Source organism: Hydra vulgaris, chromosome 04 (genome assembly GCF_038396675.1).
Source record: "Hydra vulgaris chromosome 04, alternate assembly HydraT2T_AEP".
NCBI lineage: Eukaryota > Metazoa > Cnidaria > Hydrozoa > Anthoathecata > Hydridae > Hydra > Hydra vulgaris.
Window position 1 is genome coordinate 32,888,088 of NC_088923.1, and position 26,457 is coordinate 32,914,544.

Genomic DNA, 26,457 nt, shown 5'->3' on the forward strand with positions numbered 1-26,457 from the left:
GATTTATTGCTTGACATTCGTATCACTCCAGCTTCTGTATCTAAAGTGATTTCCTGCTTTGACTCTTCTACAGCTTGTGGCCCGGACAACATACCTGTTATAGTATTGCAGAAGCGTTCTCCGGAGCTGTCGTCTATACTTTCAAAACTATTCAACAAGAGTTTATCTAAGTGTTGTTTTCCAGCCTACTGGAAAGCGGCATCTGTTATCCCTATTTTCAAAAATTCTGGAGAGCGATCTGATTCGTCTAACTACCGTCCCATTAGTCTTCTTCCTATCATAAGCAAGGTTTTTGAGTCTTTAATTAACAAACACTTAATTTCTCATCTTGAATCTAATAACTTACTTTCTTATCATCAACATGGATTTCGATCTTCTTGTTCTACAGCTAATTTGCTAACAGTAATAACCAATAGATTTATCGTGCATTAGATAAAGGTGGAGAGGTTAAGGCCATCGCTCTTGACATTTCAAAAGCTTTTGATAAAGTTTGGCATGCTGGTCTTCTGCATAAGCTTTCTTCTTATGGTGTATCTGGTAACATCTTTAAGATTATTGAATCCTTCCTTTCCAATTGTAGAATAAAAGTTGTCCTCGATGGACAGCACTCTTCTTCTTATTCTGTAACTTCAGGAGTTCCTTAAGGTTCTATCCTCGGCCCTATACTCTTTTTAATTTACATTAACGATCTTCCAGATATTCTCACATTTAAGGTGGCATTGTTTGCTGATGATACTACCATTTATTCTTGTTGTGATAAGAAGCCAACACTATCTGATTGCTTGGAGGAAGCATTTGAGCTTGAAAAGGATCTCACAGCATGGGGCCCACAGTGGCTGGTAAACTTCAATTCAAATAAAACTCAATTTTTTTCAGCCAATCGTTATTGCAATAATTTTTTTTTTAATATATTTATGAACGGTTATATACTCAATGAATCCACTCTTCATCTTCTAGGATTAACTGTTACTTCCAATCATTCTTGGAAACCATATATCAAGTCAGTTGCAAAATTAGCATCTTCTAAGGTTGCATCTCTTTATCGAGCTCGACACTTTCTTACTTCAGATTCTATTCTTTATCTCCATATTGCCATATCTGGGACGGATCTTCTAATGATGCCCTTTCTCTTTTAGACAAGGTGCAAAAACGCATTGTAAACATAGTTGGACCTGCTCTTGGAGCCAACCTCCAACCATTATCACATTGTCATAAGTTGCTTCTCTTTCTCTTTTCTATAAGTATTATAATGGGCACTGCAAAGATGTTTAAAAAAAGTCATCTGTCAATCGTTATCTTGCTCTACAATTTTCATCTTTTCTCTTCCAGTAACTTCAAACTCTAATATTGGTTGCTTACAGCCTTGTTGGAAGCAAAGATGTTTAAAAAAAAAAAAGCTTTTCTAAACTAGAAACTCAAACAGTGAATAGGTAAAAAAGTAAGTAAGTTCAAAAAAAAAATTATTTCTACATCAAGTAGTTAACTACCAGATGCAGTGTTTATTGCGTTTTATAAAATGCTTGATAAAATATAAATTTGCAGTGCCCAAAAAATGTGGGCACTGCAAATTCATATTTTATCAAAATGCGGTCGCTTCATAAGCAGGAGGTTCCGAGTTTGATCCCCACCACATCCCTAGTAGTACCGCGCTCAACTTGTTTCTCCGCGCAGCGACCTTGTTTGTCAAGGTTCGTGTTTTGGAGTTATAGATTTTTTTTTGTTAATTCACCTCCTCAGCCTTGAGGAGGTGAGTTAACAAAAAAAAAAAAAAGTGTTATCAGTAAAGCATTGAATCTTCCAAAAAAAAATTAACTAACTTTTTTTTTTTAGGTCCAGCAAAAATGAGCAAGATGCCAGGTTTTTTTATATACTTTATATACATATATAATATTAATAAAAAAACTTATTAGGTACTGCGATTAACAGGGCATTCCATAGATATTTTTTAATATTTAACTCAAATTATAGAAAATTTAACACAAATTGTTTAATTTTTAACACAAATATAAAGGCTAAAGTTTTATTATAAAATTATATATATATATATATATATATATATATATATATATATATATATATATATATATATATATATATATATATATATATTTAAATGCTATAAAAGTCTTTGTATCTGCTTTTTTTTCAAATATCTGTTTATTTTCCCTCATTAGTTAAGTTAAAAAAATCTTGTTTTTGACTCCACCTTTGAGACACTCTGATAAGTACATTTTTATGGCACATAGTGGTTATCATAAATGTTGTATCTAAGTTAAAGAATATCTCCTAATCTGTATTTGATTAGAAAAAAAATAAAAATTAGATTTTATTTTAAATAATTGTTTCTTTATTTCTTCTTGTCTAAAAAAGTCATCTTTAAAAAAAGGAAATTATACAAAAATTTAAAATTATATTTAAATTTAATGATAGGATCATCAGCTAAAGTAAATTGTTAGTAGTAAACACTTCTTACCCATAGGTTCTAATACCTCTAAATAACACTTCAAGAGATTAGTAATTAAATTTCAAAAATGTTCAATTGGCAAAGTTCTTTTTTGGCTATTTTACCAAAAGATGAGTCGTCATTACTTTCATATCAAAACTTAAAATTTGAATTTATTTTATTTTAATAATATTATTTAAAACTTCACATAATTATACTTTGGGGTCTTGTACCTAGTAGCCACAGCACTGGAGGGAGGTAAAAAAAAAAGTATTTTAAGCATTTCAGTATTTAAGAGTTAGTGAATATTTGATACAAATCTTTAGCATCATTCTTATTTTTCATTTAATTGTTTTAGATTTTTCAAAATCAATGCCAAAAATCATACCAAGTTAGTAAAACAACTTTGTTATTCTAAGTATCAGTTAATATCAAACACAAATATTTCAATTTAAAACTATTTTCTATTGCTTGTTACATCTAGGTCAATTAAAATTTGTTCCACCGAATTCAAAACCAACTGAACCAATTGGTAAATCAGTTTGTTTGTTTTTTACTTTTTTTTAAGTTATACTTATGAACAGTAAGTTGAGTGAACATATGATTTTTAAGTTATACTTATGAACAGTAAGTTGAGTGAACATATGATTTTTAAGTTATACTTATGTACAGTAAGTTGAGTGAACATATGATTTTTAAGTTATACTTATATACAGTAAATTGAGTGCAGTGCTGGGAGTATTTTAAATACCAAGTATTTAAAATACTATTTTAATTACTTTCACTGTATTTGTACTTGTATTTTAAATACTTTTGTTGGAAGTATTTAGTATTTGTACTTAAAATACTTTTTATTAGAATTTTGTATTTTATACTCATTGAAAATACTTTTAATTCAAATACTGCTGAAAGCATTTACAATGCACATAGTCCACTTTGTCGCTGTTTATTGTGAAGTGTCACTTGGCCACTATTTATTCTAAATTATTTCTTGTTTTATTTATCTACCTTGGTTTCATTAGGGTAATTATTAAATTACATCGTGAGAATTATTTTAAATTAAAGATGGCTGCAGTTAACAGCGAAAATAAAAAGACTTTTGAATCAGTAATAAAATTCAAGAAAATAAAGAAATTTTACCAGCCATTGTAGATGGTACTTTTTTCAAAATCGTAGCCAGATCAAAATAAAGTAATAAAATATCAGCAATATGTTTATTATGTGTACATAATTCAAAGCCATTATCGGGCACGCTGGCATCAACATCAAACTTTGTTAAGCATTTGATGGTAATTTTTAATTTGGTATAAGTTAAATTAATTAATTTTATCTTTTTTGAACAATATGCAGTTGATTATTAACAATCAATTATTTAATGTTGCAGTATAAATTAATATTCATTAAAATTTACAATACTTACTCAGTTATAGCAAAGTAAAAACTTTTAAAGAGTTTTATGTTTACTGTATAGAGCTTGCACAAGAATCGCTTTGAAGACTATAAGTTACATAAGGCAGATGTTCAGAAGAAGGGTAAGCTGTGCAAAGCTGGTGTAGAAAGAATGGCTGAGGAAGGACCCGCTATAAAGAAGTTCAAACAAACTACTTACCATGAAGCAGTATCACAATTATCAGCACAACGTCGTATTATATTGCTGACAAGAAGAAGCTGACAACTTAATTGTGGATTACATTGCTGAAGAGATGCGTCCTTTGGCTACCGTCGAAAAACCGGCTTTTCGTTGACTGCTTCGTGGATTCAATCCTAATGTAAGCATCATGTGTCGCAAGATTCTTAACAAACGTTTAAATTCAAAGCTTTCTAAGATGCATAAAAAAATAAGAAGCAAACTGAAAAAAGCATCATTTGTTTGCACAACTGCTGATATATGGTCATTGAATAGAAAAAGTTATCTTGGCATGACTGCACACTTTATTGAAATGCCTCTAAACAAAAATAGTTCGGTTTCACAAGCATCAGTATCCCTTGCTTGCTGTTGATTTTATGGTAGTCACACATATGACACAATTGCTGCAATGATTTCTCAAATTCATTGTCAATATGACCTTAATGTAGAAAAAATCTCAGCAACTGTCACCGACAATGCATCAAATTTTGGAAAAGCATTTAGAGAATTTTTCGAAGAGTCAACTACAAGTGCTGCAGCAAGTAGTGTATATGTGACTATCACACCTAATGCATCCAAAGAGCAAGAGGACATGGAAGAGGATACAGTTAATGATCATGAAATTGATGTAATTAATATTGGAGATATTCTTTCATTTTCATCAAAAAATTATGATGATGATGTAGGTGATGATGATTCTTTAGCTGAGAGAATTTCTTTGCCATCTCAAGAAACATGTATCAGCCATTTACTGAATCTGTTGGCAACTAATGATGCTAACAAAGCATGTGATACAGATAGTGCGTTTAAGTGCATTTACCATGCAGCTCTTGCAAAATGCACTTCAATATGTAATGCAACTCGACGAAGTAGTAAAACTTTAGATGCTGTGTCACATATTATAGACAAACCAATACTCTGTCCTGTTCCAACACGTTGGAATTCTCAGTTCGATGCTATTAAACGATTACTTAAATTATGTGACAAACTTAATGATATATGTAATGCATTGAGTGCGCCAAAATTTAAAAAGCAAGCAATAGAAAGCCTGCAAGAATATGTCATGGTAATGAAACCTGTTGCTACAACTTTAGATACTTTACAAGGAGATAATGTGTATTATGGTGATGTTTTTCCACATTTACATAGCTTACAAGTGAAATCAGAAGTGTTTCAAAATTGTCAGGTCAAATATGCTAAACTATTTGCTGCAGCAATGTTAGCACAAATGAAAACTCGTTTTGAAAAGAATTTGACATTTGATGTAAGTAATTCATGCAGGATTGTTGCAGCAGTTTCTCACCCACTGTTTAAGTTACGGTGAGTGCCAACTAATAAACGAGCTATCTGCAGAGAAATATTTAAAAATGCCATACTAGCTTCTAGTGAGCCGTCGACAGCGACCAATCTCAATGTGATCACTGACAGCATAACAGAAAATTTTGTTATACATAATGATGACGCTCCAAATGCTGGTGCAACAAATGGTGCTCATCAAGAGTGCATGTTGTATTTGAATGATAAAGACATAAGTTTAAATGCTCTAAATAAGTATAAGACTGTTCGGTCACTGTTTGTCAAATTCAATACCACTGTACCATCGTCGGCTCCAGTTGAATAACTGTTTAGCACGGCAGGATAAATACAAACGCCTAGGCATAACCGTCTAACTGATATGATGTTCGAAAAACTGCTGCTGCTAAAAATAAATGTTTACAACTGAATGAATGATATTTTGATATAAATGTAATATAATGACTAAAAATTACTTTCCTGCAATGACAAAAATAAATTTTGAAAATTGCTATAGTTGTAAATTTTGGTAAAGTATTTTGTATTTAGTATTTAAAAATTTTTTTTTTAAAGTATTATTATTTTAAATACTTTTGAAGTATTTGTATTTAAAATACTTTTTTGTTCCAGTATTTGTATTTTAAATACTTTTACAAAGTATTTTACCCAGCACTGGTTGAGTGAACATATGATTTTTAAGTTATACTTATGTACAGTAAGTTGAGTGAACATATGATTTTTAAGTTATACTTATGTACAGTAAGTTGAGTGAACATATGATTTTTAAGTTATGCTTATGTACAGTAAGTTGAGTGAACATATGATTTTTAAGTTATGCTTATGTACAGTAAGTTGAGTGAACATATGATTTTTAAGTTATGCTTATGTACAGTAAGTTGAGTGAACATATGATTTTTAAGTTATACTTATGTACAGTAAGTTGAGTGAACATATGATTTTTAAGTTATGCTTATGTACAGTAAGTTGAGTGAACATATGATTTTTAAGTTATACTTATGTACAGTAAGTTGAGTGAACATATGATTTTTAAGTTATACTTATGTAAAGTTTATTGAGTGAACATATGATTGTTTTAACTTATTTTTGAACTAGGTCCTTCCAAAGTAATTCGTTCAGGTATGTATTGAAGATTTTTAATGAAATTTTTAAAAATATATCTTTATTATAAATTGCAATATTACTATAAACAATAACAGACGATCTTACTTGATTTTTTCTATTTTAACTAAAATGTTATTTAATGGACTAAATTTTAGGATACTTTTCTAAAGGTCTCCACATGATATAAGCTTCTATTATGAAATATAGATTTCTCACCGCATATTGTAATGTGTTTTGCTGATTGTTTTTATTGGCTTTACCCTTTAGGCTTTTGTATATGCATTAAAACTGTTTAAAAAAAAGCTAAAACATATTTATGACAAACTACTTATTTGAATTATTAAACTTGAGTATATATTATTTCTGGAAAAAGTTTGTGTTTTGCATCTCTTATTCTCTCTCCTAAACAATAAAAAAGTTTCATTTAAAAAAGCTTGCACCCAAACGCCCTCACTCATAAAAAATCAAATTAGTAGCTACATCATTGCTGGTTACAAGATATTGATATTAAATAAAGGATGATAAGCTAACAAATATGTTATTTATAAAAAAGTTCTAAGTTTTTATGATTTATATAGTTCGACATTAATAAATATTAGAATAATGTTCTTTACAACCCAATTTTACTAATTTCTATCTTCAATGTAATAGTTTTTTGTTCACATAAGGTACTTGCTTTTAAAAAAAGATGTTACTAAATTTAATTTTATATCAACTAAACTTTTAAGTTTATTTATTTACATTACTTTTTATGATGTATCAAAGTTAGATTAGTAGTTTCTTGGACTTTAAAATAAACAACAGTTAAGTATAATCTTTATATCTTTAACAGATCTACCTTTATTGTAGATATTTTATTTTTATGCAGAATTTAAAAACAGTTTAAGATTGGATAGTTGTGATATACATGTTTTACATAAACAGAAATTTTATCTGAAGACCTATTATTAGTAAAACAAGAGAGTTATTGACAACAGACTTACAAACAGTAAATGTTGCAACCTATTTTGTAATAATATTTTTTATTGTTTAACTGTGTGTCATAAAATTAATTTTGAATTGGTATGTTTTTTTTTCTAATTGCTCTAGTATTACCCTCCTCAACCCTAACTTATTAGTAGATGTATGTTTGCTTATTTTTGCTTATTTTTTAAATATGATTCTTCAGTAACACTTGTGCAAAGATGCCATTGGTGACATCTACAGACCTTTTTTAACGCAACCTTTAAAAAAAAATTTTTTAATCTATTATTATATATTAAACTCTTTTTCTTTGCAGCCATTTTAAAGTCATCTGAACCAACAGGTAATTTTTTTAGAATTTCATGTAGTTGTTTTGACAAAAATAAACAGTTCTTTCATTTAAATGCAACTAAACAATCTTTCAAATTGTGTCAACAGATTATTAAATGACTGTAGGTTCTTTTTTAACTCGAAAAGTTTTCATAATTATTTAATAACTCCTTGGTTTAGTTTAAGTGGTTTACAAATTGTTTGAATTCTTATAATTTGAATTCATGTGATTTTGCATTGTGTATTATGTTTATAGATAAACTTTAGGCTTTTATTTCACTTTTAAAACTTATTTACTATCACAAACAAAAAATTTAAAGAACACCGTGGAGTCTTTTGATTAGTTGGAGAACATCAACTAGAATTTAGTTGAGTTTTTTGAAAAATTGGGTTTATTCACTATAGATTCTAGTGTACATGCTAAATGCAAAGTCCTAATAAATGTGCATCAACCACAAGATTTTACAATATGAAGAAAATATAACAGAAAAACCATGCAACTGCATAGACCAACAAGAAAATTTTTTTTTTGTAACTAAGGAAAACTATTTCTCTACAACTAACATATCAATAACAAGTTATTTTCTTTTTTAACTCAGTTTTATCCAAGAAATACAAAAAACTTAACAGAAATTGTTATTTAAAAAAATATCGCACCACTTTTTAATTGATTTCTATTCAACTTTCTTTTCAACCCAATTTTTTTGCTTATTTTTTGAAATATTTTGATAAATCGATAACTGGTAAAACACCATAGTTTATTTTTTAACAGTTTATTTTTTTATATATATAACTAAACAATTTTTTTTTTTTGTGGATATAATTTAACATTTTGTTTTTAAAAATATATTCAAAAACTTTTTAGGTCCAGGAAAGTCAATAAAAATATCAGGTATGTGTGTGTGTGTGTATATATATATATATATATATATATATATATATATATATATATATATATATATATATATATATATATATATATATATATATATATATATATATATGTTATTGTTAAGAAAGTATACTTTATTGGTAATTCTTTCTTGAAAACTCGCTATTTTCTACCTATTAATCAAAAAATGTTAGCTAATGAATTATTAAGTACTCTAGGAGGTTGTTTTTTTTTAAAAGTAAAAAATATATTTTTTGTTATTTTTTTCTTACTAAACCTCAATGAAAGTGTCAGTTCTGGATAAACATAAAGAAAGGTACTGTTGCAGCTCTAAATAATCTTAAAGAAAGGTACAACTGCTGCAGCTCTAAATAAACTTAGAGAAAGGTACAGCTGCTGCAGCTCAAGGCAGATCAGAAATATAGGCTCTAAAGATTTAATTTATATTTAAGTAAAATAACTAAATATTCAACTTATATTTAAGTAAAATAAATAAAAAATAATGTGCACGATATAAAAACTTTTTTTTTGATTTCTTTTTAATAAGTACCAAATAAAATATTCTGCAAATTTCTTATTGGTTGTCACTTACGTGTTAGAAGATTCATGATTTTATTTACTATTAATATTAAATTATCAACTCAACTTAGTTGAATTTAACTTAAATATGTTAATTATTTATCTAAATCCGTTTCATAAATAATAATTGCATAAATACATCTAGTTCAAGCATTTTTTACTTGACCTTGTTTCATTTTATTTGGCAGGTAAACATTTTAATTAACGTGTGTTTCTTGATATTTTATGAGAAAGTATTTTCTCTTATTAAATGGTATTGAATAAACCGCTGCAACAGTTTATTACTATTTTGATAAATGTTGCTCGTATCTACACTTCTGTTCGGCAAAAATAATATATCAAAAAATATATTTGTTTTTTAATTTTTCTATAAAGAAACCTGTCAGAGTACATTGGACTTTAAAACGTTGGCGATAAACAAAAAAATCATGCCTTTACACATTAATAGCCAAAATGATCCGACCACTCATAATTACTATACATAATTAAAACAAACTAAACAACCACGCATTGTTGATGATTACATGTCTCTCATATATGTAATGTCTGCACATTAGCCAGAGAACAGGCCTCCTCAAAGCATGAGCAATAACGTTCCTTATAGCTCCATTATTCTTTCCTGTGTTGCTAGCTGTGGTGTCAGCACACACCCCAATCTTTTGATCTGATAGCTCATAGTATTCGAGGATACTTTGGATGGCTACATTCAAAGTATCCTCGAAAGCCTAACAAATAAAACTGTCTACGCTTTCTTGCAGCCTGTCTCAAATCTTCAGCTGGCTCTAGTATTGCATTGCGGCATTTTTTTTCCTGATGCCATTGTCTGAAAATTTAGCTAACAGTACAGTTTAAAAATTTATATATGTTTATAAATTTATAAACTTTAGCTTACAGTACAGTAGTTTGTTTCGTAACAGCAAATAATATTTAAAAATGCGCATTTTTTTTTGCCGAGGAAAATAAAATGCGTATCTTACATAGCATACACGTGTTGTTTCTTATTATAATTATCTATACTATTATAATTATCTATATTAACCAAATTATTTGAAAAAAAGTCTCTTAACAATTGAAAAATAGACTTTAATGAAATGAAAACTTTCCTATTATGAAAAACTTTCATATGTCCGCGCGCAATTTTAATTTTAGGAGAATTAGCAAACAAATCTTTTTTTAATGTCTTATTAAAATTAATAATTACATTATTTTTATTTTTTAATGATTTTTGTTATGTATTATAAATAAAAATATGTAAATAATTTTAAAATAATTATACATATAATTTTAGTAAAACATTTACATATATTAAAAAATGTGTATGCTAAATTCTCCTAACATAAAAAAGTTATTACAAAATAATAGATTCGCAATATAATATTCTGTTATAAAGAAATTGACTAAAACCACCTTCTTTACCTTAGAGTTGATTTGAAAGGCTGAAATTTTTACTATAAGCTACTAATACATAATATAACGATTGAACTTTTCCACATTTTGATTTTCGAAAAAAAAAATTTTTTTTGAGACACCCTAATGTTCATGTATGCTTTTTTTTTAATTAAAACGTTATTCTAGTTATAGATTTGTATGCTATAGAGTGCAAAGACGGTTTTTCGTAATAATCATTGAGTGGTCGGATCTTTTTGGCATTAGCTGTAGTATATTATTTGACTTGGTGTTAGGTTGATTATTATTCTATACTTCCCATACAATATAAGAATCTGATTTTTTATTTGTTCTGTTTTAATAGCGTATTTAGTATCATGATCTTTATAATATTAATTTGTATTTTTTAACAAACTTATAACATTCTAATAAATATTTTTTAGCTTTATATAAAGCATGAACTTGACCAAGTTAGTAATTTTGTTTTAACGTTTTAGTTTTGCATTATTATTATTTTTTTTTTTTTTTTACTGTATACTATGTTTTCATAAGTTATTTAAGTTGACTTACTTTATTTTCATAAGATGTTCAAGTTGACAGTCATACTGTTATAAGATGAAAAAAATGTTTATTAGAAGATAACGTTTTTTACATTAGTCCGATTAAGCACTTATTATTATTATTATTATCTCTTAAGTGTATCAAAGAAACCTTTTATCTGATTTTGACAGTCATTTTCATTTTAAATCTGATTTCGGAAATTCATGAAAAAAGTCATGATTATACTTCTATTTTTCACACATTTATTCTCAACTTAATGTTTTTTTTTTATTATTTTATTCGGAGACGTACCAATTGATACGACAACGTCTGTTGTCGTATCAATTGTACTCGAATAAAATCTAAAAAGTGGCTGCCATCTTGTTTTTTTTTGTCGTATCACAATCTATTATGTTAATCTTTACCAATTGATTTTTTAAGATATTTAAAGTATGAAAAATTTATGTACTCTTAAAAAAAAATTATGTGCATATAAATTATAAATTAATTTTATAAATAGTTTCTGTAATAATTTTTTGAATTATTAGTTTAGTACTTTTTTTTTTCTTAGTTTACGATAAAGTTGCTGGCTAAATTGATCTTTTAAAGTTTTATTGTAAATGTTCTATTATTTGTTTTAGAAAAATTATTTATTGTTTTTTGTCGTTATTTTTTAAAGAGCTTTTATTAGTTGGCTGTTGTTGTTTTTTTATTATTATTTTTTGAGTTAGGTATTGTTATCTATTCCTTTTTAACAGAAAAAGAAATTAATCTTTTTGTTAAACCCAATAGCACTTTCCAAAGAAAGGGTTCTTTCTCTTAGTCCTTTATCCGTAATTTTGGATTACTCAAGAAATTCCTAAAATTTAGTAAAAAAGGCGTCTTTTAAATAATACGCAGTTCTATGCATAATAGAAAACACCCAGAGCATATTTCTAGAAAAATGCTTTCCGTTAGCATGTCCGTTTTCTCAAACTAAAAATCTGCTTCAATTTTGATTTTGAAATATTGCGATAATTAATCGGTATGCAGCTAAAAATATGGAGTTTTAGCAACATGAATAAAACTGGTATTTTTAAAAAAATTTTTTTTTTTTTTTTTTGCTTCACAGGATAGCTTTCTACAATAAAAGTAAATAAACGGTTATACTTGTGGTTGTTTAGATACCACTAAATTTGAAATTTTACTTACTTAGAGCAATAATGTCTCGTAAAACCATTAGTTGCACATGAATTTCCTACGTGTTTTTGAAAGGCACTAAGACTTACATTGGTTATAAACAAAAAAAATGTTCGTGCAAGGGGCTGAAAAGAAGTAGGCTTTTGAAAACTAATTTTCACGGTAAATGCGCATTATTAGATATATAGCCTTAGTTTTAGTACTGAAAATAAATATTAGTTTCCGAAATTTTTATGAGTGGGCGGCATATGAGTACTTTTTTATGCTTTGTCAATGAGAGAAAGAATTATTAAGCTTAAAACACTTCAAAATGATAAAATCTTTATATAAATATTTTTTCCGATAAAAAATGAAAAAGATTTCTAAGAATAAAATAAAAATTTAGGTTATTAATTTTTAATCTGAATTTCCACGCTATCATTTTTTTTAAAAAATAACGTTATCTTTGTGAGAAAATATTCCCTTTTTTGATAAGTTAGTGTTGATGCATCGATTCTACGAACAACGTCAAAAGATGAAGAAGAGCCATATAAAATAATTTTATTTCATTTGCAATAAACCATTTGATGTTTAGTATTGGCATATATTTGATTTTTAGCCATCTAACTGATGTTTAGTATTGGCATCTATTTAATTGCTTTCAGCGGATAAAAAATGATGGTGCTCACAAGTTATACCGTAAAATATTTTTGTTATTTTATTGGTTTATATGTGGTAACTATAAAGCAAAAATCTTTTTTTTTTATGTAGGGAGTTGAAAATTTATTTAGGGAGTTGAAAAGCAAAAGAGAGGAATATAATATTTATACATTCGTCAACAGTCAATTTATCAACTTGAAAGACTCCATCTTTGTTTCAGCGCAACAAAAATTCATTTCTCTATCAAAATAAATGAACTACTCATAGTGACGTAATAAATAAATTTCTCATAATGATTTCTCATAGGCTTCATTCTCGCGCTCTGATTACAATTGTTTCAAACTTTTAGTTCATAATTATTTATTGACTAAAATCAAACAAATGTAGTTTACACTAATAAATTTAAATCCTCATGTAAATTGAACCTGTTAATACTTTTTCTATATTTGGAATACATTTAAGTTACGAGACTTAAATAAAATATGGTATGTATCAAGTAGTCATTAACAAAAAATCGCACCAAATTGGCAACCATAATAGAATAATTATTTCTTCCCAATCAGATACCTTGGGTGTCTGTCACTATTGCCTTTGCATCACTTTAATCTTTTTGTCGGGTTTTTTTGTGGAAAATGGCTTACAAAGTAGTTTTTATCGTTTCGTAATCGTATCGTAAAAATGTCTTGAATAAAATATTTTTAAGTTACGGAACAAATTATTGTGGAATTAATTTTGTAAAGTAGTCGTTGCTCAGACAATCTATTTTATTTTTTTAGTTCTTAATATCGTTAAATAAGGCTACTTCTAGAATCTCTTTAGGCTTTTTATCGAGTGAGATCATTTATTTTTTTTCAGGTAATAAAGATGCATATATAAGTTTACTAAATAGTTTAAATTTTTTATGGGCAAGTCTTAAATTTTTACCTAACTTTGAACAATAATGTTATCTAAAGCCATTAGTTGTACATAAACTGTTCAAGTGTTTTTGAAAAGCAAGGGCCTGGGAAGTCGCAGGTTTCTGACAACTAATTTTTGCAGTCAATGCGCCTTTTTAGATTATTCACAACATCAGTGCCATAAAAAACTCTTTGTAACGTTCTTTGAAATCTTTTGCTGGTTCATCTGAACTACTTAAATTACAAATATATAAATTTATAAAAAGTTCTACTTATACATTAACAATATTATTATTAATAACAAATAATAATCACATTTATATTTCATGTTATTTAACAAAATACCTGGAGAGTTTCCTGAAGCCTGTCTTCATTCTGTGTTCTCTCAATGAAATCTTGAGTTAACTTAATGTGGCGTTCTGCATGATCATTTACAACTGCAAGTGTTCTTGCACACATTGAATAGTAAAAGACTGGGAAATTCCTCATTTTTATATGCTTCGATGCCTTTTTCTTTCCATAGCAGAATTTCGTTCATGTAGATCTCCAATAGCAAGAACAAAAGGTAGGACCGCTCGTTGAAAAAGTCTTCTAATTTTGATGTAGGAATAATTTCAACCTTAGTTTCAGGCCTCTTTTTAATCAGATCTTTTAACTCCAGGATATCATAAGAAAGCAGTCTGTTTAACATGTTGGTCTTAACTTCGGTTTTCAGATACTTATCAGCAAGAGCAAAAATGACTTGTTGCGGAGACAGATACAAAGTATGACGCATAGGACTTTGGTCCTATATCTATAAATCTCAAATCCAGCCTTGTATGGAATACTGTTGCCATATCTGGGACGGATCTTCTAATGATGCCCTTTCTCTTTTAGACAAGGTGCAAAAATGCATTGTAAACTTAGTTGGACCTGCTCTTGCAGCCAACCTCCAACCATTATCACATCGTCGTAATGTTGCTTCTCTTTCTCTTTTCTACAAATACTATAATGAGCACTGCTCTAAAGAGCTAGCGTCTCTTGTGCCATCTACTAAAATTCATTCTCGTGTTACTCGTCATTCAATTAAGTGTCATCCTTTTTCTGTGACTGTTCCTAAGTGCTCTAAAAACGCTTATTCGTCTAGTTTTTTTCCTCGAACATCAGCTCTTTGGAATTCGTTTCCTTCATTTTGCTTTCCTGATTCACATGATTTGCAATCTTTTAAGTCGTCCGTCAATCGTTATCTTACTCTACAATCTTCATCTTTCCTCTTTCAGTAACTTCCAACTTTAATTAGTGGCTGCTTGCAGCCTTGTTGGAAGCGAAGATGTTTAAAAAAAAAAAAAAAAAAAGATCTTTTATATAAATCAAGAACAATAGTGATCCTAAAAAGGAACCTTGTGGAACGCCACATGAAATATTTAGAAGTTTATGTGGATAATCATTATTGCTGAAAACAAATTGTTTACGGTTGGATAAATAGCTTTTGAACCATTTTATAACTTTGAAATTTATTCTATAATATTTTAGCTTTTGTAGTAAAATTTCATTATCGACAGTATCGAATGCTTTCAAAAGGTCGATGAAAACATCTAATGTATATTTTGACTTTTAAAAGAATTAGAGATTTCACATACAAATTGGATAACTGCATGTTCTGTAGAACTATTTCTTTTAAAGCCGAATTGATTGTTATATAAAAATTATTAGAATGAAGATAATTGTATAATCTATTGTAGGGAAGAGTGGGACACGAATTTTTTTTCTCAGGGTAATTGCAATATCTTTTTTATTTGATGTATGAACTGAACCAAACTAGTTTAACAAATAAAGCAGTGTTAGGGGAGCTGAATCCACCCCCTAAGATTGACAGAATGTTTTAAAAAATTATATATTTTTTGGTTTAAGAGGAGCCCTGCTATTGGGGTAGAGTGGGACAAGTGTGGGAGAAGTGAGACAAGTGTGCGAGAGAAGTGGGACATTTGTGGGAGATGTGGGACTATATAAAAACGACTCCAAATCTAGTTAAATATTAATTTGAGCAAATTTTGATTTTAAATTTAAGTTTAGTTTAAATAAAACGCGGCAGTAGAGTAGTGGTAGAGCGCTTGGCTTGTAAGCGAGAGGTTCGGAGTTTGACTCCCACCACGTCCCTGGAAGTACCACGCTCAACTTAGTTTCTCCGCGCAGCGGACCTTGTTCGTAAAGGTTCGTGTTTCCGAGTTAAAGGGTTTAGAGAGGGTTGTAACCACAATGAAAAAATATTTGAAAATGCGTAGCCTCCTCACCTTAAGTGGCCCTCTTGGAGAGGTGAATAATAGAAAAAAAAATCAAATTATCAATGCCTTTATCAATCAAATTAAGATTATATTTTAAGAATTAAAATTTCTAAAAAAAATAGTTATTTTACATTTAAGATCCTAAAGTTCACTTGGAAAATGATTTCAGCTTTTGTTCTTGATGTTGTTCCAGCAAGCGGTTGAGGCAGGACGGTTTTTATATCATTAATATTCACACTACGAATATCATTAATTCTAGATTAGACAAATTTAGAAGTTTCTTTATTCTGGCATTTTATGAAGCTGACCTCTACATCATAATTTTTTTTTATTTCTTTCTTCACTATGCCTACATAATAAGAAACGTTTTTACTACAAACCTCGCAAAGAACATAATCACCGACACTCACATTTTGAATAATGCTAAAAAAACAGTTTCCAATTCTTCTTCAAACTCTAGTGAGTAACAATTAGCAGAAACCTCATTTGTTATTTTGTTGAAATCTACATCAAGGTCACTGTTCGATTTGCGTAATATGTTTTTCCTCACATTTTGGGATTTTAGAAGGACAATTTTTTTACCTATTTTTTTTGTTTAATACTTCATCTTTTAATCTTAAAATCTCTGGAGTTGATGTGGCTATATCACACACTTTCCCTTTTTACATCCACGTCTTAAAATCTTACGAGAAGGTGCTTGCAAAATATATATTATAGTATTACATATAGATTTTAAAGAAAACCTAAACTAAGAATATTTAGTTTAAATTACCTTTTAATAACCTCGTACAATCTCAGGAAAAAATACAGTCAAGTTTTCTTTTACTGCTTCATGTTGCACACCCAAACCTGAGATATCTGAAAGAATAGCACTTGTATTAATCTCTCGCATGCATCTCTTCATTGCATGATTCTTGAGGCACATCTCTATCTGTAACGACTGCTTCATGTTGCACGTCCAAATCTGAAGCATCTAAAGGAGTAGCAGTTGTAATTGATTTCTCACATGAGTCTTCACTGCATGGTTCTTAAGGCACATCTCTATCAGTTACAACTAATGATAAAAAAATATCATCCCCATATGCATGTCTATCATAAGGCCAAATTTCTGTCACGCAAATCCTGACATAATGTTTGTTGGTGTGGAAGATTTACTAAAAAGCTAGAGCTCTTACTTGAACTGGTGTAAGGCCATATAACATATCAGAACATGACTTTAGATAAATGCTCAGTGTTTGTTCTTGTGCAATAGAGAAAATCATAGAATGTTGATAATTTGGTTGAAGATTAGCAACTGGGTATTGACACTTTTTTTATACACCTATGAAGTGCAGACTTAGAAATGCCAGCTGAATATGCTGCTTCTCTAGGGTTTATCCCATTTTCCACTTCGGCTTCAGCAACTTTCAAAATGTTTTCTGAAACATGTGGATTTTCATTTTTTCTTTTATAAATTCTAGGCATGACCTGAAATTTAAAAGAAATTAGGTACGATAAAAAATATTTATCTGTAATGGTATTAAGGTTGCTGTTATTACTATATCTTATATCAGACTATTATGAAATTATGATTTTATTTAAGATTAAAAAAACTTTTTATGCATGCCTTTTGCTTTTCAAATGCTTTCAAATTATTGATGTAAAAAGAATTCTCAATTTGCTCCAAACAATAATGATGAATCAAATCAAATTTATTTTTAATAAAGATCTCTTTTTCCAAATTTTGTTTTAAATCCACTGTATAAGAACTAAAACTAAAATTAAATATTTTAATTAAATGTATTAATATTTTTATTTTGAAAACAATAAAAAATCGTAGCTAAAATGTTCTAGAAATTTCCGCAATAAAATAACGCAAAACTGTTAAGAAGAAATGGGACAGCAACTTTTTTCTTCGTCCCGCTTCACTCTTGTTGGGAAGACGAAATAAAACTAAAATTACAGCCACACAGTTAAAGCTGAAATATAAATTTAATTACTAAATGTTAGATGACTAGTGCATTTCCCTATAAAATAGAAAAAAGGTGCAACAACAGTCGAAAATAAATACATACATGAGTTACTAGACTGTCAGCAAAAGCACTTTTTTGGGGTACTTTCAAAAAAATGAGTTTTCACCGCGCGCAAGGAGGGGAAATGATGTCTACTAAAAAAGAGCACATGAAATGAGCACACTCAAGTTAAAATTTAAGTAAGGAACATTCAGAAGTTATCATCGCGAGCGGACTTGTTTTTTTTTCAAACGACTTTGTTAAAGCTAAATTTGTATATATTTTTTTTTCTAAAGAAAATAAATAATTTTTTATATAATATGGCAGTTACATTATTAGAAATAACAAAATTGTTTGAAGATAACAAAAAAGAATTTGAACTGATGTTAAAGCAACAAGAAAAAGTTTTTATTAGTATTATTAGTGGAAACTTAAAAATATTTAATGACAGATTAGAAAAAGTAGATAATTTAAGAATAGATGGAATTGATGAAAATGAAGGTGAAAGCTGGGAGGAAAGCGAATTAAAGGTAAAAAAAGTTTTTGAAGATATCTTATCTGTTAACAATGTCAAAATTGAACGTGCCCATAGAACTGGCAGCAAAGAATTTAAAAAGCCAAGAACAATAGTAATAAAACTTTTATATTATAAAGATATTTTATAATATAAAGTCGAAATTTTGAGGAAGTCGAGTAAACTAAAAGGGAAAAATGTTTATATAAACGAAGACTTCTGTTTCGAAACGACACAAATCCGGAAAGATTTAAGGGAAAAAATGAAAATCGAAAGAGAGAAAAAAAAAAAAAGCAATTTTATTTTCATTATTATTATGCATATTTAATTTATACTGTTTTTAAAAATGGAGGAAAATTTCATATTTAAATCTTCAAATGAAAATGACATCATCGATGATAACGGCACTGATTCAAATTATTTTAGTCACAAAATGCTAGAAAGTCAATACTATTCAGTTTCTGAATCATCACAGTAACTAAGAAAAACTAAAAACACTTTTTCAATTTTAAATATCAATATTCGAAGTTTAAATAAAAACTTTGAAAATTTAAAAATATTATTGGATACAATTAAACACGATTTTAAAATTATTTGTCTGACAGAGACTTGGTGTAAATGCGGTGAAACAAATTATGTATTTGAACTAATTAATAACACATCAACTCATCAAGCACGTGAAGTAAATGCAGGTGGGGGCGTTTGTAATTATATCCACAGTTCAATAAATTTTGTCTTACGTAACGATCTCTGCGTCAATGAAACAGATTGTGAGTCTTTGTGCATTGAATTAGTAATGCTGAAAGAAACACAATTATAAATGCTACTTATAGACCGCCATCTGGAAACTTAAAAAAATTTAAAACTCATCTTAAAACATTTCTAAACAAAGTTATAAATAAAAAAATAACATATTTATATGGTCGGAGATCTTAACATTAACCTGATTAACTATGCCTCAAATATTGAAATATCAAATATGCAATAAATAATAAATTGTTACGTATTAACATTACGTATTAAAATTTAATTCTCGAATTAGTTTACAATTAATACGTAACTGCTGTCATTAGGTTAACCTAGTTTCGGCATGTTTTCTACCTATTGCACAATCTAACATCATGTGCAATCCTGTCCGCTTTCTCTATGCTATCTTTCTAACACGATTACTTCTATCTTTTGCTCTAAGATAACTTCGTTCTTCCAAAACTCACTTTACTCTCGGCCGTAAAGCTCCTTCTTGGGGGCTGAACATGTCTTTGCGTGCCTTGGTATGGTGGTCTCTGTATGGCAACTAGCCGGAGGAGAATAAACCACAATACCTAACTATGCCTCAAACATTACTGCTAAGAATTTTATAAACAATCTCCTACAAAATAACCTTATCCCAACAATAAACAAATCTACAAGAATAACAAATAGGTCTTCTACTCTTCTTGATAACATCATAACTAACAACTTTCATAATAACCCTCTTTACACAGTTACAGACCGATATTTCGGATACGGACCGATATTTCGGATCATTTTCCTACATTCTTAGCTACAAAAATAGCCTTTTAATAAACAATATTTCCACAAAATCCACCTTAATTCGGCGACAGATCAATGAAAACTCCTTAAAAAAATTTAAAAACTGTTTACAAAATTGCGTTTATTGGGATCTAGTTCTGCAATCAAATGATGCTAATAATGCATATAAATTGTTTCTTAATCAATTTTGCAAACAATATGAAATAGCGTTTCCAGAAATAAAAAAAATTATAAATAATAAGTCGCTCCAAACTCCCTGGATGTCTAAAGGTTTACTAAAATCTTCAAAAAAGAAAGAAAAATTATATATAAAATATCTTAAAAAAAAATCTTATAAAAATGAAATAATTTACAAAAATTATAAAAATATATTTGAAAAAACCAAAAAATACTCAAAAAAACTTTGTTATGCACAGCTATTAGAAAAAACCAAAGGAAACACTAAAAAAATATGGAATGTAATAAAGGATTTAATTGGAAAAAAATAATTACAACAAAAGCACGCTGCCAAAAATCTTTTAATTAATGGAACGTTAGTTTATGAAAAATCAATTATAGCTGAAGAACTAAACAACTACTTTGTTAATATTGGCCCAAATTTGGCCTCTAAAAATCCTAATAATTCCATTCGATTAATACTTAAAAACTTTTGATAAATTTATGGATGAAACTGATTTAAAACTGAGTGAGTTGAGAACTGCCTTTAGCAGTCTCAAAAGTAAAAAAAGTGAAGGTTTTGATAAAATTAGTGTCGATATTGTAAAATCAGTATTTGACGTCGTTGAACCTTCTTTATTTCACATTTTCAATCATTAAAGTCAGGTATTGTTCCTGATAAGTTAAAAATTGCCCGTATTACACCAATTCTTAAATCTGGAGATAAGTAAAATATTTTAAATTACAGGCCTATATCAATATTACCATGTTTCTCAAAATTGCTAGAGAGAATAATGTATCACAGACTTTATAATCATCTAACAGAGAATGATATGTTGTATTGCAAACAATTTGGTTTCAAAAATAAGCATTCTACTGAACACGCAGTAGTTGAAATTTCCAATCAAATATCTAACGCCTTAGATAATGACTGTTTTACATTAGGAGTTTTCATTGATCTGTCCAAAGTTTTTGACACCGTAAATCACTATATTCTAATAACAAAACTCGAAAACTACGGAGTAAAAAATAAAAACTTACTTTGGTTCAAAGATTATCTGATAAACAGAAAGGAGTTTTTATACTATGATCAAACAAATACAATTCCATACTCCATAACTTGCGGGGTTCCTCAGGGATCTATCTTAGGACCCTTTTTATTCCTGTTGTACATAAACGACTTATACTTATCAACAAATCTTTTAGACCTAATTTTGTTTGCTGATGATTCTAATCTTTTTTTTTTCTCACAGAGATGTTAAATCACTTTTTAAAATAGTTAACGAACAGTTATGTAAAGTTAGTGAGTGGTTTGAAAGTAATAAACTTTCACTAAATGCGGATAAAACAAAATATATACTTTTTCATAAAGTAAGTAAATCTGAAAATATTCCTTTTAAATTATCAGATCTTAAAATTAATAACACTTTTATTAAAAGATTTTATTTTTTATTAAAATCATTCATAAATTTTTTAGGAGTAAAATTGAATGAAAATTTACAGTGGTATTCACATATAAATAGTATTGAAAAAAAAATCTCAAAAAATATTGCAATGATGTTTAGGGCGAAACCTTTTCTAAATATATCATCCCTGAAAAAATTGTATTTTGCTTTTATCCATAGTTATTTGTCTTATTGTAATATTGTGTGGGGTAGTACTAACCATACAAAGCTAAAGAAACTCTACAACAAACAAAAACATGCGTGCAGAATAGTATTTGGAGCCGACAGAAGTGTTCCTTGCGAACCACTTCTACGTGTGCTCGGTGTTTTAAATGTGTATAAACTTAATTTACACCAAGTTTTATTATTTATGTTTAAAACAAAAAATGGATTATCTCCAAAAATATTTCAATCTTATTTTAATAAAATTAACCATAAATACTCAACAAAGTTTTCAGATAACAATTTTATTGTTCCAAAATATAAATTAAAATTAACTTCCTATTCAATTAAATACCGCGGACCTAATCTGTGGAAAAAGTTTCCAGATATTGTTAAACAGACTACATTAGAGCAATTTAAAGACGAATCAAAACGATTATTATTATTCATGGATATATCCAACTTTAAATGTTTATTTTAAACTAAAAACAATCATATAAAAAATAGATTTAATTAGATCAGTGATTAATATAAATTAATACAAAATATTTAAAATAAAAATATATATATATAAAATATCACTGAAGATGTTAATAATTCTTCTAGTGATTATATTAATTATGAAATTTCATTTCTTGTTGTCTTTTATCCTCAAGTAATTTTATTTATTTTTTTAATTTTTTATTAAACATTTTAGCGATTGTTTTCAACACTTCTTAAAAAAAAAAAAACTATTTTTTATTTTTAATTATATTAGTTATTTTCGGTTTTCATTTCTATTTGTTATTTTATATATATTTTTTACGTTACGGTGTAGAATTTATTGCTATTATTTTTTTTTAAATGGGGGTCAACGATAAGGCTGAATACGCCTTCTTCTTGCTCCAGCCAATAGTTTATATAAATGTATTTGCAATGTAAACATTTTTAAACGGCAAAATAAATAATTACAAAAAAAAAAAAAAAAAAAAAATCTATACGTTTACATTAAATAACAGTAGTTAGGCGCTGCTGCGAAATAAAATTATAGGGGTGTCCCACTTCTCCCGCGTCCCACTTCTCCCCATTCTCCCTTACATAATACGTTCTAGTATTTTTGAAAATAAGGAGAGGACAGAGATAGGGCGATAATTACTAATATTTGTTGTTTGACCTTCTTTTAAAATTGGAGTAACCTTAGCAATTTTTAGCTGTTCAGGAAAAACTCCTTGGCGTATAGATGCTCCCTAGACCTTAAATAGGATATCTTTTAAGTATTCAAAACATTATATGGCTATATTACCGTTTATGTCATCTGTTTCGGTTAATTTTTTTTTTTTTTAAGAGTTTTGAAAGCTTTTTCAAACATTTGAAAAGATAGTTCAGAAGATAATTCGTTGGAACTAGTGCAATTATCCACTTGTACTTAAAAATCTCTAAATGTAGCATTTGTATAAGGAAATTGGTTGCTAGTTTGGGACCGATGTCAACAAATAATTTATTGAATTTATGAGCTATAGCTCTTGATTCGGATATATGTTGTTATCAACTATAATCGTTTGGGGAGGAAACCTGAGCATCTTTTTTGTCTACCACTAATTTCATTCATTATTTGCTAAGTGCGTTTTGAGTTATTTTTAAAATTATCTATGAGTCTTGAGTAGTAATTTTTTTTCAAGTTTTTACGAACTTTTTTAAATAGGTATTTGTATTCTTTATATATTTTTTCATTTGCAGATGATTTTGTTTTATGATATTTTATATAAAGCATCTGTTTTATTTTTGATAATTTTTTAAATCCCCTGGTCACCCATGGGATGTTTATATTTTTTGGATTTAATGTTTTTACAATGATAGGAAAATTCAGACAGAATAAAATGTTTCAAAGAAATTATCGTAAATTTTGTCTGCATTATTATTAAAGTTAATATGCTTCCAGTGTAGGAGTGATAATTGGTTTTTAAATTGTTTTATATTGGTTTCGTTAAAAGTGCGTATTTTAATTTTATTTGATTTGGTTATTTTTTCAGAGTTTGATTTAAGCAAGAAAAATATTAGAAAATGATCAGATATATCCGATTTTAGGATACCTGTTTAAATATCATTGTCGGATATATCTGCTGTAATGATATTATCAATCAAAGGCGTTGAGTTTTTTGTTACTCTTGTTGGACGATTAATCAAGGGTATTGTTCCAGTTTCGAAAAAAGAATCGTAAAAGTTTTTAATTTTATTATCTTCATTGTATAGAAAACAATTCATATTTAGGTCCCCAATAATGAAAATATTTTTGTTTTCTTTAATACCTTTTTTAAAAAATACTTTGTTCATAAAACATGCTCAAGTTCTCACTCACGCCGTCAGGTGGTCGATAACAACAGCTTAATAATAAGTTTTTTGATTCATTGTTTATAATTTCAATAGTTAAAATTTCTTTATCGCCATCAGATACACTTAAATCATTCCTAACATGGTAAACAATGTTTTCATTTACATTATAAGAACTCCTCCGCCACGTTTATTTATTTGCCTTTGGAGAGAAATTAATTTAAAATAATACAAAAGTTTAAAGTATTATTTAAATACAAAAGTCTAAAGTATTATTTAAATTACTCGAAATCCACTTTTCAGTCAGACAAATTATATTAAAACAACTTTTTGTTTCCTCTAAAAAATTGAGAAGTTTTTCAAAATTATTATAAGGACTTCGAATGTTTACGTGGAGAATTCTAATTTTATTTACATTTTTGTCGCAAACATTTTTAAAAAGAAACCCTTCTAATTCGTTGGGATAGTGATATGAGCAATCCATAAGCGTGTCGTGGAAAAAATTTATATCGGGTTATATATTTTCATTATTATTTATTTCAGAAAAGTTGAAACTTATGGATTCAAAATCACTAGTCCCAGCCATGGTTTTTTTTTTTTTTTTTTTTTAACGGGCATTTATTTTTAGAAAAATTTCTTTTTAAAACGTAATGTTTGGGTTTCTAAATTCCCTGCAAAAAAAATTTTCATACTTTATAACAGCATACTTGCCTTCACTGCGTAGTCTTTTTACTTCCTCCCATAACATTTTACGACTCTCAATAGTTCGTCGCACTCAGTTTGATTGTCACTATCTGTGCTTGAAAAGTCCGAATAGTTACTCTTCTTTTTCTTATTTTTATTTTCATGTCTTTGGATTTTCTCAGACATCTTAATTATTTTTTCTTGTATCCTGTGAGCATTTTCACAAAATTTATTGTCCATGTTCCCGAATTTGGCCATATTCCCTCTCAGACAAAGCCTCAAGAATTTTATGTCTTCCATCTTAGCCTCATCCTTATTTTTATCACTTTTTATTAAATCAAATATGTTTGTTTTATTAATAGAGAGCATTGCTCTTTTTCAAAAAAGTGTTCACCTTCTTTTTGTAGCTACACTATGGTAGTTGTAGTGTTTTTAGCTTTTTATAAGTGTGGTATTTCTTGACTTTCTTGGTGGTTCTGGTCTTGATAGTTTTGCTCCGTCACAATTAAAACATCGTTAAACCCAGCCTGCTCCTATAAATTGGCAAACTTTCTCATAATAGATACATCAGTAATTATCTGCTTGGTGTTCTCTTTGCACAATCCATCAGCAAACCTGGAGCATCTTAAATACGCCTTCCTGGAAACAACTGGACAACCAATTTTGATGTTAATCTGTGTGATGCTAAAAGATAAAAAACATTAAAAAGTTAACATTAAACATGTAAAAAATGTAATGCTTTTGTTAATTAATTACAGATTTACCAATTGCTTTTTTCGAGATTAAGCCAGTAATAACTTCTGAGCATTTCTCCATTTGTTGGAAGTCTATTAGGGGCAAAAGTCTGTAAAGGGAACCCTAGCAAATCTTTTTTAATCTTTTTTTTGTTTTTTATTTTTGTTCTTTCCTTAAATATTCAATAAATTTGTACAATAAGATAGTTAAGATAAAAATCGTTATACAATAAAAAAATATAAATAAATATACAGGTATAAAAATAAAAACAAAAAAAGAAATAAAACTATTTCCTCTTCCTTCTAGCTTTTGAAGCATCATCAATATCTGTTCTCAGTGAAATAGCGCGAGAATTTATATCGAGAGACATTTTCTAAAATCAATTTATTTCATTTAAAAAATCCGCATTAGTCGCATTTAGTTGTAGTTGATTGAATCAGGGCTATAATAATGAAAAAGTAGTGAAACTGGTAAATAAGTTTTACATACAAGTTCAAACCTGTGTTTTAGATGAATTTCTTGGTTGAAAACAACTTTTAAACTTGATTTTTACTTTAATTATATATTGACTTATCATTAGTTTTTATTGTTTATAAAACACGCATCATTGATTTTTATTGTTAGCCATGCTTTTGTCGAAACATAAATAAAAATTGACTCGGATAAAAATCAATTTTAAATCAAAATTTATTTATAATAAGTTATTATATAAAAGTAAACTCACCTAAATAACATTCCCCTTGAACTAAAAGCTTAATTTTTGTTTTATTTTTCTTTATG

General features: G+C 28.2%; 1 protein-coding gene across 8 annotated transcripts in view; it reads left to right on the forward strand.

The window, feature by feature from the left end:
* Nucleotides 1–11,833, forward strand: part of LOC136079766 (zonadhesin-like) — a 55,138-nt gene extending 43,305 nt beyond the window's left edge. For 6 of the 8 annotated variants that reach the window (XM_065796107.1, XM_065796108.1, XM_065796111.1 and 3 more), the window contains 8 exons: nt 1,831–1,857; nt 2,802–2,834; nt 2,928–2,975; nt 6,477–6,500; nt 7,765–7,791; nt 8,644–8,670; nt 11,079–11,105; nt 11,747–11,833. In XM_065796107.1, coding sequence (XP_065652179.1) covers nt 1,831–1,857; nt 2,802–2,834; nt 2,928–2,975; nt 6,477–6,500; nt 7,765–7,791; nt 8,644–8,670; nt 11,079–11,095 — 203 coding nt within the window. In that variant the 3' untranslated portion in view covers nt 11,096–11,105; nt 11,747–11,833. The remainder of the gene's footprint in view (nt 1–1,830; nt 1,858–2,801; nt 2,835–2,927; nt 2,976–6,476; nt 6,501–7,764; nt 7,792–8,643; nt 8,671–11,078; nt 11,106–11,746) is intronic. The other 2 variants (XM_065796112.1, XM_065796114.1) reach the window with 1 other exon arrangement.
* The last annotated feature ends 14,624 nt before the right edge of the window (nt 11,834–26,457 follow it).